Source organism: Phoxinus phoxinus, assembly GCF_949152265.1.
Source record: "Phoxinus phoxinus genome assembly, chromosome: 20".
NCBI classification, from domain to species: Eukaryota; Metazoa; Chordata; class Actinopteri; order Cypriniformes; family Leuciscidae; genus Phoxinus; species Phoxinus phoxinus.
Window position 1 is genome coordinate 15942729 of NC_136895.1, and position 15314 is coordinate 15958042.

The 15314-nt window shown below is 36.9% G+C and overlaps 1 protein-coding gene across 1 annotated transcript in view; it reads left to right on the forward strand.

Moving 5' to 3' along the window:
- polrmt (polymerase (RNA) mitochondrial (DNA directed)) overlaps window positions 1-15293 on the forward strand; it is a 44129-nt gene extending 28836 nt beyond the window's left edge. The window contains exons 16-21 of the mRNA XM_079594026.1: window positions 3878-3930; window positions 8019-8117; window positions 9130-9202; window positions 9895-9986; window positions 11179-11252; window positions 13010-15293. Coding sequence (XP_079450152.1) covers window positions 3878-3930; window positions 8019-8117; window positions 9130-9202; window positions 9895-9986; window positions 11179-11252; window positions 13010-13059 — 441 coding nt within the window. The 3' untranslated portion in view covers window positions 13060-15293. The remainder of the gene's footprint in view (window positions 1-3877; window positions 3931-8018; window positions 8118-9129; window positions 9203-9894; window positions 9987-11178; window positions 11253-13009) is intronic.
- The last annotated feature ends 21 nt before the right edge of the window (window positions 15294-15314 follow it).

Genomic DNA, 15314 nt, shown 5'->3' on the forward strand with positions numbered 1-15314 from the left:
CATCATTAGTTAGGGACTCGAGCACCCTCATAAATCCTTCACCATTTGAGCCCTTTTCTTTTACTGAATAAGAGGTGTGAAGACCATTTATGGCATTCAGCATGTTAAAATACGCTGACTGTTTCATGACAATATAATTAATCTTTCATGACAAAATAACTTATACGACCTATACGCAAAATAAGCGTTTCAGCTTTGTATATAATCGTTATTATAATGGACCACATACTGAATTAAGCATAAAAGCATTGACCCTACTGGAAATTTATAATTCTTATGCCCCTTCTTCTTTATTGCGTTGTCACAAAGCCCGTTCTTTCTCCACAGATATAAATATATACCTTACATGTTTGAAGGGATAGAAGTATTGTGCCAGCATTTGAAAGTGGTCCATGTTGTGATGTATTACATAGGCCACTAGGTCCATTACTACACACATTCTTCATGAATCATGCACCCTTTTATCCTCAACAGACGGTTGATGGGTCAAGGTCCAAGGTCGATCATGTCCAACACCCATTTAGACCATCAACCACATTATAACAAGTCTATATTTATTTCACCTAGCGCTGGAGACACGTTAGGCGGTCACACCAGGGGTTTGCAATTCCCTCGTAAATGTCACACTGACCAGATTAATGTAGCACCATCCAGACCCCTATTAATCACCAATGAGCCCCAGCTTTACCTCCACCTGTTCGCTGTACTACTCCCTACATGGATGAACCGGCATAATGGATTTTAATGACCCTTAATGGTGTTGTGTAAAGAATGAGTTTTACAGCCCTTTTTATGGTTATCTCTTTCATTCTAGTTTTCATTTCATTATCATATTGGGTTATTTTATGTCTAAGGGGAACCCGTAGTGGTCCACCAGGCTTGGCAGATCGTCAGCTTTGTGGTTTTAAAGTGTTCGGGTCTTCCGCGCGCAGTGCAGTTTGCTAATGAGGACTTTTTGCTGTGTTTGAGGCTCAACTGTTTGACAGGGTCTAACAACCTGGTACGTGAGGTGCATTAAGCTCTGTGCAGACCGGATGGCAGGCTTAACATGAAATCAAATGTTCTTATTCTTTCAGGAAGATAATCTCAAAGTCACTATAAAATTAAAACCGACCATTTTTACTGAATACTCATCCCTGGTCTAGCTCTCACCCTAAAATAAAAATTCCCTTATCTTTTACTCACCCATGAGTTGTTTCAAAACTGTATTACTTTTTTTTTCTTCGTGGAACACAAAACAAGATAATGAATGTGAAGTCAGCTTGATTCATGTTAACAAACGCTTAATTAAACACTAGAGTTTCTGCAAAAAAGTGATCTCAATTTTGGTTTAAACCGTAAATTAACTGTTGAATATTGTGTGTTTTTTTGGAAATGTCACATTGCGAAAGTAAAGTGCGTTGTGAAATCTGTTTTAAGTTAACTTTCGGATGCAGCTTTAAAAACATTCGTTTAGTTTTCCAAGAAAAGGTAGTTGAAACATTTTGACATTTAAGTTATATAAAACCTCTTCCATGTAACCTATCTTGGTGTTCTCTTCTGTGGTATGACTCTTGAAGCCAAAAGAAAAGCCAAATCAGTATTATTCTCAGCCCCCTACTTCAAATGTAATCAAGGAAACGTTTTATCCTGCTGAAGCTATGAGACACTTCAGCTGAGGTCACCTCTCCGTGATTCAATCTCTTGCAACCCACCCTTGATCTTTCTTTACATGGGAAATGGCTTATTAATTAGATGCCGGAGAAATGGGAGCGTAATGCCGTCGTAACAAAGTAAACAAATAAGCCGGGGTGAAATCGGCAGTATTTATTCAGTCACTGTGTTGATAGGGGAAAGGGAAATACACTTGGGAGGGAACCAGATATGGGATGTGCATCAGTAAAGCTCGCTAATGTGATTGTTTGCTGTTAATCAGTTTAGGGGTCAATTTTGGAGGCTGAAATGTTTCTTTCACAGGCTATATGTCAAGTTGAGGAAAAACAGTCTGGTAATTCTGCAAGGAAAACGACCAGCGGGGATTAAAGCCACGGGGAATCATTTGTCGCCTTTGCTTTAGTGGCCAAACACTTGCGGTGCCCTTGGAAAAAGAGGAAATCTGATTTCCCTTGGGGTTGTTGCTGTGCTCCTTGTCTACAGTCTGATCCCAAAAGGATGTCGAGCCCTGCTGCAACTTTTATGACCCAAAGCGCAAATTTTTCGCCTTCTACATCCTGCTAATTGGCCAAAGCCAAAGTTTTGCCTGTTCTGAAAGTCAGATCAAAAGTGAGGTGCTTTAATTTGTGCACCACAAGATTAAAAAAAAATAATAATATCTGTCTGATCAGGGCTGTGCAGAGCAGCAGAGAATGAATCATCCATTTTAATTGATCTTTCGCCAAAACAGTTGTTTTTGTAGAAGCGTTGATGAAAACAGCAGATATTTCAAGAATATTCCCAGAGGACTTAACCAGGCAAGAGGTCACAGATGGTTCAAAGCCTCTCTCTTGGGGACTTGGGGAGAGATTGTTACCCTGAGGCTCAAATGGATACGAAAGAGATGGCAACTTTGTGGGTAGCTGGAAGCTTGTAAGATAGATGCTGCCCCTTACTTAGGAAAAATACTCTTCATTTTGGTTTTTAGATTCATGTAAGGTCTTTCTTAGGTGGCCTTTGTTCTTGTTCTAATCTTGTTCAATTTTGCAACAAAGGACACTACAGAACAAGTGAAGCAGATACAGTAGGAAAAGCACAGGCAGCTATCCAATCCAGGAGTCATCGCATTTCAGATAGAAATCCCTTTTCCACTGACCGAGCATCATGTCAGCTTGCTTTGGTCTTGTTTCCCTTCATCGTGAGTTTTAGTCATGCCACCTGAACCAGCGGATAATGAGTATATTACAAGTCCCATTGGAAGTAAGGTTTTCTCCAATTGCCTTTGACGATGTACGTTGACTCTTTAGTCAGAAAACCTGGTTCACTCCCATCACACCTCTCAATGTCTTCTTGGTTTTCTTGTCCCTATTAATGACCCTTAATAGACTCATAAATCATTGTAACTGAAAGGAACTCGTGACTTGTTTCGCCATACACCATTTCCCCAAATCAGAAATCCAGAATGAACACATTAACCCTTTCCACTTCACATTTTCCCCCCAGTTTTGACCCCTTCACGTCCCAGTGAACTTGTAGTTTGGTGCAACCCCGATTTAGCAGCAAAACCTTTTACCTTAACATCCCCGTCAGCACTTTCTATAGATTTTTCTTTTGTTTATGTCCATCATTCACTGTCCGAGACTTGACTACCTGTCATCCTGCTCTTCTCCATTGAATTGAGCCACATCGGGATGGGCTCCTGGGGCACCGGAGAAACTAATCAAAGAAGTAATGTGATGGAAGCGCCCCTGACGCTGACAGTTCCTATACCGAGAGCAGTCACTCACTCAAGGGTAGCGGCCTAACTTCAGTGCCTATGTGATGGACGCCTACCTTTACTAAGGTTAAGCTCATGTTCTTTAAAGGCATTGTGTCGATATTGGTGGTTTGCCCGGGTTTCTGGGAACATCACCCTTATTTGGTCAGTCTCGGCTTAAGAGACGCACTCCAATTTTTATCAGTCATTGAGAAGGATCAAAAGGAAACTTTAAGGTCAGTCTGGTGAAGAAAGAGAGTATTGCTTGCAGTATTCATATGCAATGTTTTATATTATATTTATATTGGTAAGTTGGATAAAGGTCAACTAACTGGAACGTCTTATTGAACCCAGCTAATGTTATTTTTTTACATGAGGAATGCAATAATTGTGCTTAAAAGTATTGACATTGCTACACAAGCTTTTCTTTTCATAGCAGTTGCTTTCTTGACACATTCAAACTCTCCCATTTTCTCTTGTTTTCCGCAGCTCAAGAGCAGCATACAGAATCTGAGCATCAATATAAGCCATGATGCCAATGAGTAAGTACCTCCCCCTTACTTTGACCCCTGTATTGATATTGACCTCTGACCTCTCCCCACATTACTTGTTTTGGTTTGCTTGTTTTTTTTACATGAATAGTGCTTCATTTAGCGGCTTGAGTAATGTTTCTGTACTTTTAATCTTTTAAAGAGATTTTGAACGATAATTCGGCCACTAAATATTGATGAAAATGAATTGTATTGAATTGTTTTTAATTAAAATGGGAAAATTACAATGCACAAAAGTCTAATAAAAAAGTTATTCGTTTACTAAAATTGATAAGAAACATTTCACCTTTGTGACATTTTATTGTCGTCTGATCATGCTGTTAACTAAAAGGTTTTGTTTTAAATATTGTTTTAATTTTCGTTTTAGTACTTTACAATAACACTGCCCCCTTGTGGTCAAAAGCATTTATATTGCATTGTGGCTTAATAGATTTGTGTTGGGACTTCATTTAATTGTTTTGTGACTTAATTTGGTGAAGATTTCCATTGGAAATTTAATGTCCAATGAGTCAGTGTAGTAATACACAAGAAAACGGGTATATGTGTAAGTCTTTACTGTACATTTTCATTGTTTTCTGTTCCTTTTGTTGAGTATCATTGCACCATACCCCACAGAGCACATTAAACAGTTAAATGGGAGCGCTTAACAGCAAATTGTTTGAGTAACAGGAGTACCTAGAGGCAGCGCCTGTGTCACACAAGCATTTGACACTGTTCTGGGCCCATCAGTGGACAGCCAGAATTCATTATCATATACAGAAACCCCTGGAGGATATGAAAGAAGCAGAAAGTCTCTCAGATGAGAAGAGTGGCATTTTGTGTTGAAATGTCACCGCTGCACATCCTGTATGTCATTTACTGAATGGAGGGCTACCCAGAATGAACAATGAATTAACATCAGCGCTCATATTATCCTCTGTTGACGTGCATTTGCATAGGAGACCAAGTATGTTCTGGAATAATTAGGATTGTGTTGTTTCTAAATGTAACCGTGTTTTTAAGGGATAGTTCAGTCAAAAATGAAATTGTCATTTATTCACCCACAACCTTTTATTTTTGTTTCAAGCCTTTCTTTCTTTGGAACACAAAGTTACAATGATTCAAAAAGGAAACAAAAGCACTATAAATGTATCATATAAGCTGTTCAAATTAGTTATTCTATTCTAAGTCCTCTAAAGTCATATAAAAAGTCCACATCCAATTTAAGAATAGGTACATTTTTTAATATTTCTTCAATTGCATTAAACCGAAGAATAATGGTCATACTGGTTTTAAACAACATGGGGGTCACTATGTGATGACTGAATTATACATTTTTTTGTGTCACTGGTAACAATTTTTGTTTGTGTCGGCGGTCTCTTTGCTTATTCGACGCTCTCTCTCCAAAATGTCCATGCATAAACAAACGCACCGTCATCCACTACTTTACCATATGTTCTCAAGTCAGCATTATTTATTAAACAAACACTTCTGTGCTTCAAACCGAAACCCCAAATGTTCATTCCGTACGCAATCATCTGCTGTTTTAATATGATCACCTCATTTCACAGTTTCAATCCTTGTGGTGCTTTACTCAAGCTTGGTTCACACCACTTAGAAAAGCCTCATATGGGAGTTATCTTGCTGACCTTCTCCCCCCCAAAAAAGCCGCAAGGACGTGATTAAAAACCACTTACAATGGGGCCTCACTTGTACTTCTCTATCACTGCCTGTGATAGACCACCAAACCTGTACCGACTATCACAGGAATTACATTAGCAGAAGCCAGGTGACGAAAAGGGATCTCCCAATTCTCATAGATGGCCAAGAGCACTCATGGCTAGACCGAGAGCCGCCACTGTGATTGTACGTCCCTCTCAAGCTTTGAGAAATGGCTTTGGGTGTCCATGCAGACCAAGCTGAAGGGCTGATCTTCAGATATGTACCTATGATGCCAGTCTACCAGATGTCAGCCACACATCTAGGTGTTGAAAGAAATCTCAAGCTGATCTAATACAAGCGCTCTAATTTCCCAGAGGACAGTTTCTAGGTAAGATGTAGATAAAGAAGCTTGTTTGAACAAGCTTAAAGTGAAGACTCGTTCACACGCATGCGTAACCGACCACGGACTGCATCAAAGATCCATCATGTGCTCTAATTAGAGGCTGAATAGACCCTCATTAATGAAGAGACCTGAATAAATGATGAAATAAAGAGCGTGGCAGCAGCTCTCTTGTGGACAGAGACCTAAAGCCCTCTCTGAATTACCGGAAATTATCTTCTGCAGTGTCGCTCTGTGAAGCCTAGAGATTGTAGATTGTTTCTTCTGTACTCTTTCTAGTCTCGCATAGCCAGACGTTCAGACGGCAGATGGTCTGGACTCCATAGCAGCTTTCATTGGCCAAGAACTGCCCAGAGGCCGTCTGACTACATGTAAAGCAACCAATCACAGTTTGTTTTGTTCAGCATCATGTTTAAGGGTGTGAATGTAATGTCGCTGTCCAGACCGGTGTGTAAAACCCTTGGAGGTATTTTTAAAAGTCTATGCCGTAAACTTTACATACTTAACAACATACTTTTGAAAATCCAGCGTTTAGTTGATCCTGATAATCACTCAATAGGCGTGTTTCCATTACAGATTTGCGCAAAACTTTTGCGATTTTTTTATTTTATTATTATTATTATTTTTTTAAATGTCGACAAAAAACAATTGCGAAATTAACTGATGTTATGCGACTCAAACATAAATTTTTTTCCTCTCGTGATAAGTCCAAAAATTTCAAAAATCATGGCAACGGATGTTGGTAGGTTTATGTATATCCCAACCACTGCACTAGCTATTATTATTAATCGAAGGAGACGTATGTGTGTTATCCAAGCATTAATGGCAAGGAAAGACCCTTATACTTGGAGCGGCACATAAAAGGTGTTTCAGGGTGTTTCTCCCTCATATCTGCTTCGAGGTCTTGATTGTGGCATTTCTTTGAGGTTTAGAATCCAGTATTCCTGTAATTATTTTGTCTTTTATTAATTTAATAAAGAACTCTGTCTCGTCTTCTATCCAAACACACCCCGTCATCTACGTCAGGTGACCTGTAAATGCGCAAAAACAGTTTCCATTGCAGTTTTGCCAAATATTTATTTTTTGAATTGCCTGAAAAACCACCTCATGCGAGCGTAAAAACGTTTTTGCGATAAATGGGAGTTTTTGCGAAATTGACGTGTTTCCATTGGGCGTATTTTCAATTCGCAATTTCAATTTGCGCAATTTGAAGGGTAATGGAAACGCGGCTATTGTCACAGTTGTAAACCCACGACAGTGTTCTTCTTCCATGAGGGGGTTTGGCTTCACTGCATCTTTGTTTCTAGGCAGAACATTTAAGAACGCGACACACTCCGGAACATCCAGTAGAATTCATCCAATCAGATGACGACTTTAGTTTCCAGATAAGTGCACCATATGCATCAGACGTTCAGCCAACGGTCCGTGGGCGTGACTTCTGAGACTACTCTCTCTCTCTCTCTCTCTCTCTCTCTCTCTCTCTCTCTCTCTCTCTCTCTCTCTCTCTCTCTCTCTCTCTCTCTCTCTCTCTCTCTCTCTCTCTACTTAGTTACTTAGATACTTAGTACTTAGTTACTTAGATACTTAGTTCCCTTTCACACCACACACCATAAAAGTGTTGCACAGGTTTTTGTTTTGTGAAAAAAAAAAAAAATACCTTGCAGTTTATTAAGCTGAGGACACACCACAGGCTAAGAAAAAGGGCTTACTTGATATTACTCATGACCTTAAGTATGACTATTTTTATTCTGAACTTTTTTGTCTGATATAGAGCAGTATAATGAAATATCTTCAGCCCTAATAAGCACACACATTACTCTTTACCGGTCTAGCGGGTGCTCTATGTTCATTGTGTGTCTCTGTCTTGGATGATACTCAAGACTGACCTACCTGTTCAGTGATGTATGGCTCCAGGCGCCACAGGTGTGTGTATTGCCCAGCATGAAATTGGTGGCGCTGGCCTTAATAACCCATGTGTGTTTTTATTGAGAGAAAATCTGAATGTTCCCTTCATAGCTTTTTTGTGTGCTTTATTTAGGAAACCGGACATCATGAAGCAAAAAAACGCCTTCCCGCCTAATTTCATCCACTCTCTGGACTCCACGCACATGATGCTGACATCACTGCATTGTTACAGGTGATGAGCCGTCTGTTGTTTTACATCCCACTCTCAAAAGGTCTTTAAATCCTGGGTTATCATGTTTTTAGACCCTGGGTTAAGACTGCTTTAAAATCACTGCTTTTACGTTTTTCTCCAGAACGTTACAACAAGCTGCCTAGCAACAAACAACCAATCATATACTTTAACAGTGGTTACCTCATTTAATTTTAAGGATCTTTGTACAGTCCCAGAATCTTTCACGTGTTGTATATTTTGTTTACTGGAGAATTTTGTAGCTTATAAATTAAGAGACTGTATTGTTTGGTTTTGCTTCTTCAGGCAATGTTATATCTCTTAAACATGCAAATTAAAATGCTAACCTGAATATACAGACTGAAACCGATATAAGCGTTTACATTTACCTGGGTTAAGAATAGAGAGTGACCGATATTACCTTTTTATGTCAGATATGATAAAGATCATACAGAGTCTTCGTTTAATTTGCAGAACAGATTTTTTGTGTGTTTTTTTATTTCCATAATAGCTAATAATGAACATCATAACATGATCATTAGACCAGAATAAAAATATACGTATATGTAAACTACTACTACTACCGGTACTACTGCTAAAAATATAAAAATATTAACAGAAAAATACACAATGTTACTGTTTATATATTATAATATATTATAATATATACATATATTTTATAATATTAATAAATATATTTTACAACACTTAATACTAATGATACTATTATGATCAAATGCATCATTCATAATATATATTATTGTTATGATTACATGTATTAATAAATAATATTAACAACAATATTCAAATTGAATTTATAAAATGAACATGTATATTAAAAATGTATGATAATAATAAATAATTTGTAATGCATATAATTCATAATAATGATAATACATCATTTAAATGGCATATATCTGATAATAATGATACAATAACATAATAATATTAGCAAACAATAGTAATTTTTATTGTTTGAATTATTCATTGTTGTTTGTTTTCTTCACACATGCAGGGCTGGTCTTACGTTTGTGTCCGTCCATGACTGTTATTGGACCCATGCTCTGACGGTGGACACCATGAACAAGGTGTGTAAGGAACTGAGCATTCACTGCAGAATGTTTTTCCAATGCAAATTCCTTTGATAGGAATGACTGAGCGGCCCCCACCATGTCCGCTTAATGGCCAGATGTTTGCATGCTGAGTTCACCATATGCTCAATAACCAACCCTGTCAGCATGGGTTATTTCCGTACTGAATGACCGTACCTCTCATCCTCTCGACTGGTCCATTTTTTGGAAAGTTGCCATTAACTAGACTTGTTTAATTTAGCTTTTTATACTATTTACCTCAGATTCCTTCACAGATCTGTTTTAAAGAAATAATTCACCCCAAAATAAAAGTTATGTCATCATTAACTCACCCTTACGGCTGTACTAACTTTACAATCACCTTCATTTGTTAAGTTTCACCTCTATGTGACACTTTACAATGAACTTCTGAAGCTTAATAGCTCAGTCTGTCCCTTTAAACCATATTCAACTGTCTGAATTGAGACTCTTTTTTTATCTTTTCCTTCTTTCCTTCTGTCTATTGTCTGCAAGTCTTTCCCTGACATGCTTTGTGGGCACAGATTCCTCTTAAAATGGGAAAGTTGAAATTGGAGAGAGGTGAAACGTCTGAGACGAGCATAGGAAAAGGGAAGCGAGGGGGAGATAGCATTGAAGCCGGCGCTTTAGTGTGCATAATGATTGACTGAGTGCTCTTTGTCGCTCCTCAGGTGTGTCGTGAGCAGTTTGTGGCTCTGCATAGTCAGCCCATTCTAGAGGAGCTGTCCGAGTTTCTTCTGCAGAAATACTGCACCAGGCCTCTGTAAGTCCCATTGCACATAGCTGCTTTTTAACCACTACATCATATTTAGTTTTATATTTAGATATTTAGATATCTACTACTAATAGTGGTCCGCTACTAAACTGCGAACTGCTTGGGATGCACTGATATTGAAATTCTGTCCGATACCAAAAATTACAGTATTTCCCTTTTAGTAGGCAATAATCGATTAACTGTCAATATTTTAAATCTATACTACTTAAAGAAAGCTGATGCACTCAAAAAACTATAGTAAAAATTTACTATAAACTATAGTAAATAGTTTAGTAAAGTACTATAAACTATAGTAAAAATTAGTATTTAGAATCAAAAATCGGCCGATAAATAGTCATTTTCACGTTAAGGCCAATAACCAATTAATGGCTGATATTATAAATCTATGCTACTTTCTTATATATAAAAATATATATATATATATTAATTAATAAACACTAAAAACTAAATTAAATAGCTTGCATGTTACAATTGAATTTGGAGTAGGCAGAAACCATTAAATATCCAACACCGGCCGATAAATATCTAATATCAGGTGATACTGATAAAAAATAAACTAATAAAGATATTATTTATCCACTTCACTGCTAAAAACTAGAGTACTGATATTGAAATTCTGGCCGATACGATAGCAATAATTACAGTATCTTCCTGTTTCTCGACAATAACCGATAAATGGCCGATATTATAAAAACTGTGTGTGTATATATATATATATATATATATATATATATATATATATATATATATATATATATATATATATATATAAACACATACATGCATACAATTTCCATATTAATTAAAAAAAGCATTAAATGTATTCACCCAAAGATGAATATATATATATATATATATATATATATATATATATATAAAAAATTAAAGCTTCTTTTTGTAATGTCTATTTGATATTTGATTTGATCTACTTTTCTCATTTAACACAATAATGGTCATTTCTCAGCCAAATTTGACATGCAATTAATTAGATGACACATTGTGTAATTAATTAGATACCAATAATTATAATTTTTATCGTACCCCATATAATACACTAATAATAATACACTAAAAACTAAAATAAATAGTTTGTGTGCTCAAAATGAATTTAGAATAGACAGAAACAATTAAATATCAAGTTATCACCTGATACAACTGAGTCCATTTCCTACTCTCACAGGGTTGCATCCAAGCCAAAGAAGATTCAAGAATACTATAAGATGGTTCAGCTTTTGTCCCGCGTTCCTCATACAGGTGAGTTAAACCCCGTCTCTTTCTGACGCACAGGCCAGCGGCTCGACATCATCTGATTGACAGCTCGTCAGGTTTAGGGCAGCTTTTGTGCTGTTGCATAACCACGCACCGTCCCGCAGAACCACACATGCGATTTTGTTCATCAGCGAGATAGATTTCATTAAACTGATGACAATTAATTCTGTCAACTGGTTAATCTGTTTATGTAACACGGGCCGGACAGAAACACAATGGACAACATGAGCGCATTTATCGCAAAATCACACATCATACAAAACCCTGATTCAGCAGAGACGATATTGAGGGGAGCTTTTACAACGTGCTTAAAATGTCAGTAAAAACAAGAAGTACGATGATTCATTCACCATATAACTGTGTATACCACAGCATAACACACACTTTTTATTTCTGTAATAAAACAGTTTAATATTATTTCTAAAGTCCTGATACATGCTGACCTGCTTAAGGGTTTTGTTTTATATTTATATGTCCTGTGGGATTCATTTCATGTTTTCAAGTACAAATGAAATTGATTTGAGATGAATGGATTGATTAAATAGAGTGGCATTGTATTGTTTAATATGCCTCAGTTTTGCAGTATTTATTATTTCGGGTTCTACCACTTGGATGAAAATACGTGTCCTTTGTCAGTTTTCAACATTGATAATAAGAAATATTTCTTATGCACTGAATCATCATATTAGAATGATTTATGAAGGATCATGTGACACTGAAGTAGTGATGCTGAAAATTGCTATCACACGGATAAATTAAAGTTTAAGAAATGAAAATAGAAAACAATTATTTTAAATTGATGTTTCACAATAGGAGACCATTTTAGCCTTATAATAGAAATATTTACATTTTGAAGTGTGTTTGTAAATTACAATTGAAGTGTAGATTATAATATTCATATTTATTACATTTTCATTTATGCTGACATTGTGTTTGAGCACAATTTTTATTTCTTTAGATATTACATTGAGAAATTGTTCTTTTAGCAAAGTATATAGTGTGTTTTTTTTCTAATTCCTTTTTTAATTATATAATTAGTTCAATATATACACTACTGTTCATTGTTTAAGACATTTTGTCCAGTAGGGATGCATAAAATGAATTAAAAGTGACAGTAAATAAAAATTGTAATATTTAAAAAAAAAATGTTTGTTGAGAAATTACATTTTGAACTATTCATCTAAGAGTCCTGAAAAAAAATCTGTCATGGTTTTAACAATTTTTTTTACTGTTTTCGACATTTATAATAATAATAATAAATGCAAACCAGCATGTTAGAATGATTTCTGAAGGATCATGTGACACTGAAGACTGGAGTAATGATGCTGAAAATACAGCTTTGATCACTGGAATAAATAACATTATAAAATATATTAAAATAGAAACCAGTTCTTTTAAAATGTAATATTTCACAATATTACTGTTTTACTGTATATTTGATCAAATCAATTCAGCCTTGGTGGCCATAAGAGACTTCTTTCAAAAGCATTAAAATATATATTACTGTCACCAAACTTTTGAATGGAAGTGTATAGAGACAGTTTAAAAGTGGAAATTATGTCATATCAAATCTATAAAAAGCACACACTAATTAAGACACCAAAAAGCTAAAGTTATGATTACAAATGTACTTGGTGTAATATTTCAATGCCTTCATAATGAGTGCTAAACTCAACTCTTCTGTCTTGGTTGTTACCTATTTCATGCTAAATCCCAGTAATCATGTCATTTCTCTCTCGTAGGTGATTTCGACCTGGAAAAGGTGAAAGAATCAGTGTATTTCTTCAGCTGAGGAGCCGGCGGACCGCTTTCATCAGGAGCCTGAGAGCCCTCCACAGACCTCATCAAAACAGACTGCTGCTTTTTACTACGGCGAACGAGTGCGGGATGCGGACGGATTGCTTGATCTGGTAGATGAGTGAGTGAGTGTGTGCGTCTGTCTTGTCATATTATCATAAAGACATCACTTAAGCACTGAGGCAGAGTTCTGACGGAGGTAAACCGCAGGAGTCACCCTTGTGTGCGGGTACGAGAGCGTGGAAGCGCATACGCGATCTCGTCTTGGTATGGAGTGAGAACGCTCTCTCGGCGGGGCTCTGATCCGCTCCTTCACTTCTGAGTGCTAACACGGGGCTGATTAACCACATGATTCTGCCTCTCATCGATTTCAAGGCAACCCCGTCTGAAAGGCCCTCTCTGACATTTCCACTTGGACATGATTTACTCCCAGCATCTCCCCACAGCTGGCGGCTCTCGCATTCAAAGCCAGTGAAAAAACAAGAGGATGTTTATGATAATGGATCAGGGCACCTTTAGGATGGCTTTGGATGGCGTTTGACCTTGTGGTGCCCTTTTTTTAAAGACTTGACAGCACTTAAATGACTGTGTTTTAGAACAAAGACGTTTTGATCCGTTGGACGCTTGTCTGAGAATTTACACATGGCATTCAGCGAGAAATAAAGTCAATATTTTTGCACTCTGGGTCTGCGAAAGGTTAATTGTTATTGAAATTTCAATTGCTTGCTTCCGCGGCTCTGTTCGGTTTTCTGGATTTTGGCAGCGTTTCGTTACAAAGGGCAAAGCGAAACAAAACCAATCCAATGCAAGGCTACACTGGATTACACGACAATTGATGTCAAAAGACCTGCTCGTTTCCTGACATCTCGAACAACCTCTGCGTAGGAAGTTACCCTTGCAATGGCTTATGGGCTTAGAGCTATTTGCCGCCACATATTGGTTTTAAGACACTTAAAGCCAGTGTTTCCTGAAGCTACTGGCGAAACAAATTCAATTTTACCTGAGCTGAGTTTGCAATGTGATCAGATAAACGCGTCGTTCTACAGCACAACCACCGGTGTAATGCAATTCATGAACAACGACTCTTATAAATCAGTTCGATTACTGAATCTCTCGTAAGATTCGCAAACTATATATGAATCATTTAAAACAAAACATTAGCTGAATGAATTATTGAGTCTGCCAGAGCATTACTGAATTATCTGATTTGCTGATTCACTGAACCGCAAGTCATTTTTTGATTCTCTTTTACTCTCTTAACTTAAGTCCATGAACGCATCTTTAAAAAACAACCATCTGTGTAGTGTGATTCACAACAAAGTGACTCTTATGAACTGATTCTTTTAATGAACTAAATGATTCACAAAATCTGTTTGAAATCACTGTCCTGGTTTACTCGAAATAATGTAAGAAATGTTTTGTATACGTACCGGAGTTGAGTTTGCAATGCGAATCAGAATCGGATCAATCAGAATCTGAATAATCAGCCGTTCATGACGTTTAATTCGAGATACAGTACCTTTGCAAGATGGTTCAGCCAAAGGTTCTCGTCGTCATCCAAATTTCACTGCGAAAGAATCAAAATTGCTCTCAAATCAAGTGATTGGATGAATCCTCCACTTAATCATTCATAACATAGCTCAAACTCTTTAGCGACAGACTGAGAAGTCACTCAAAGCAATGAGCAACAGCGTTTTCTTAAAGATGCAGCACTTTTACAATCATGTAAATTATTTTACTACACCGTCATTATGGACTACTGCATATAAATTGATGAATGAATGCATAATACATATTTATGAAACAGATATTTACACTCTGATCGGAAGAATCGCGAAATGAACATGAAGTAAACGTCTATTTCTGCTTGCTGTCATGCCCACAATAAAATCAAAGCTTTGTGCTTTATTAGGTACCAGTAATGAGGCCAAAATAGACAACTTTCCATTGTAAGACGCTCATGGATGGACATGAGACAGGCAGATATCTTTCAGACCAATGCCTGAAGTGGCCATCTCAGCAGTTATGACTAGAATAGAGAAAAAAGCCAGCTGGCCTTCGATGCAATCATTTGGATGAATTCATTATTATTTCCCAGTTGATGTGGTTACTTCTGCTGCTCCTTATGTACCAAACATTGCTAATGAAACTGAGAGGTGACTGCATGCCAGAAAAGTCAGTTATGTATTTTAAGTTGAAATGACTTAAACATCCAAGTTGATTGTACTTAAAAAAAAAAAAAAAATTTAA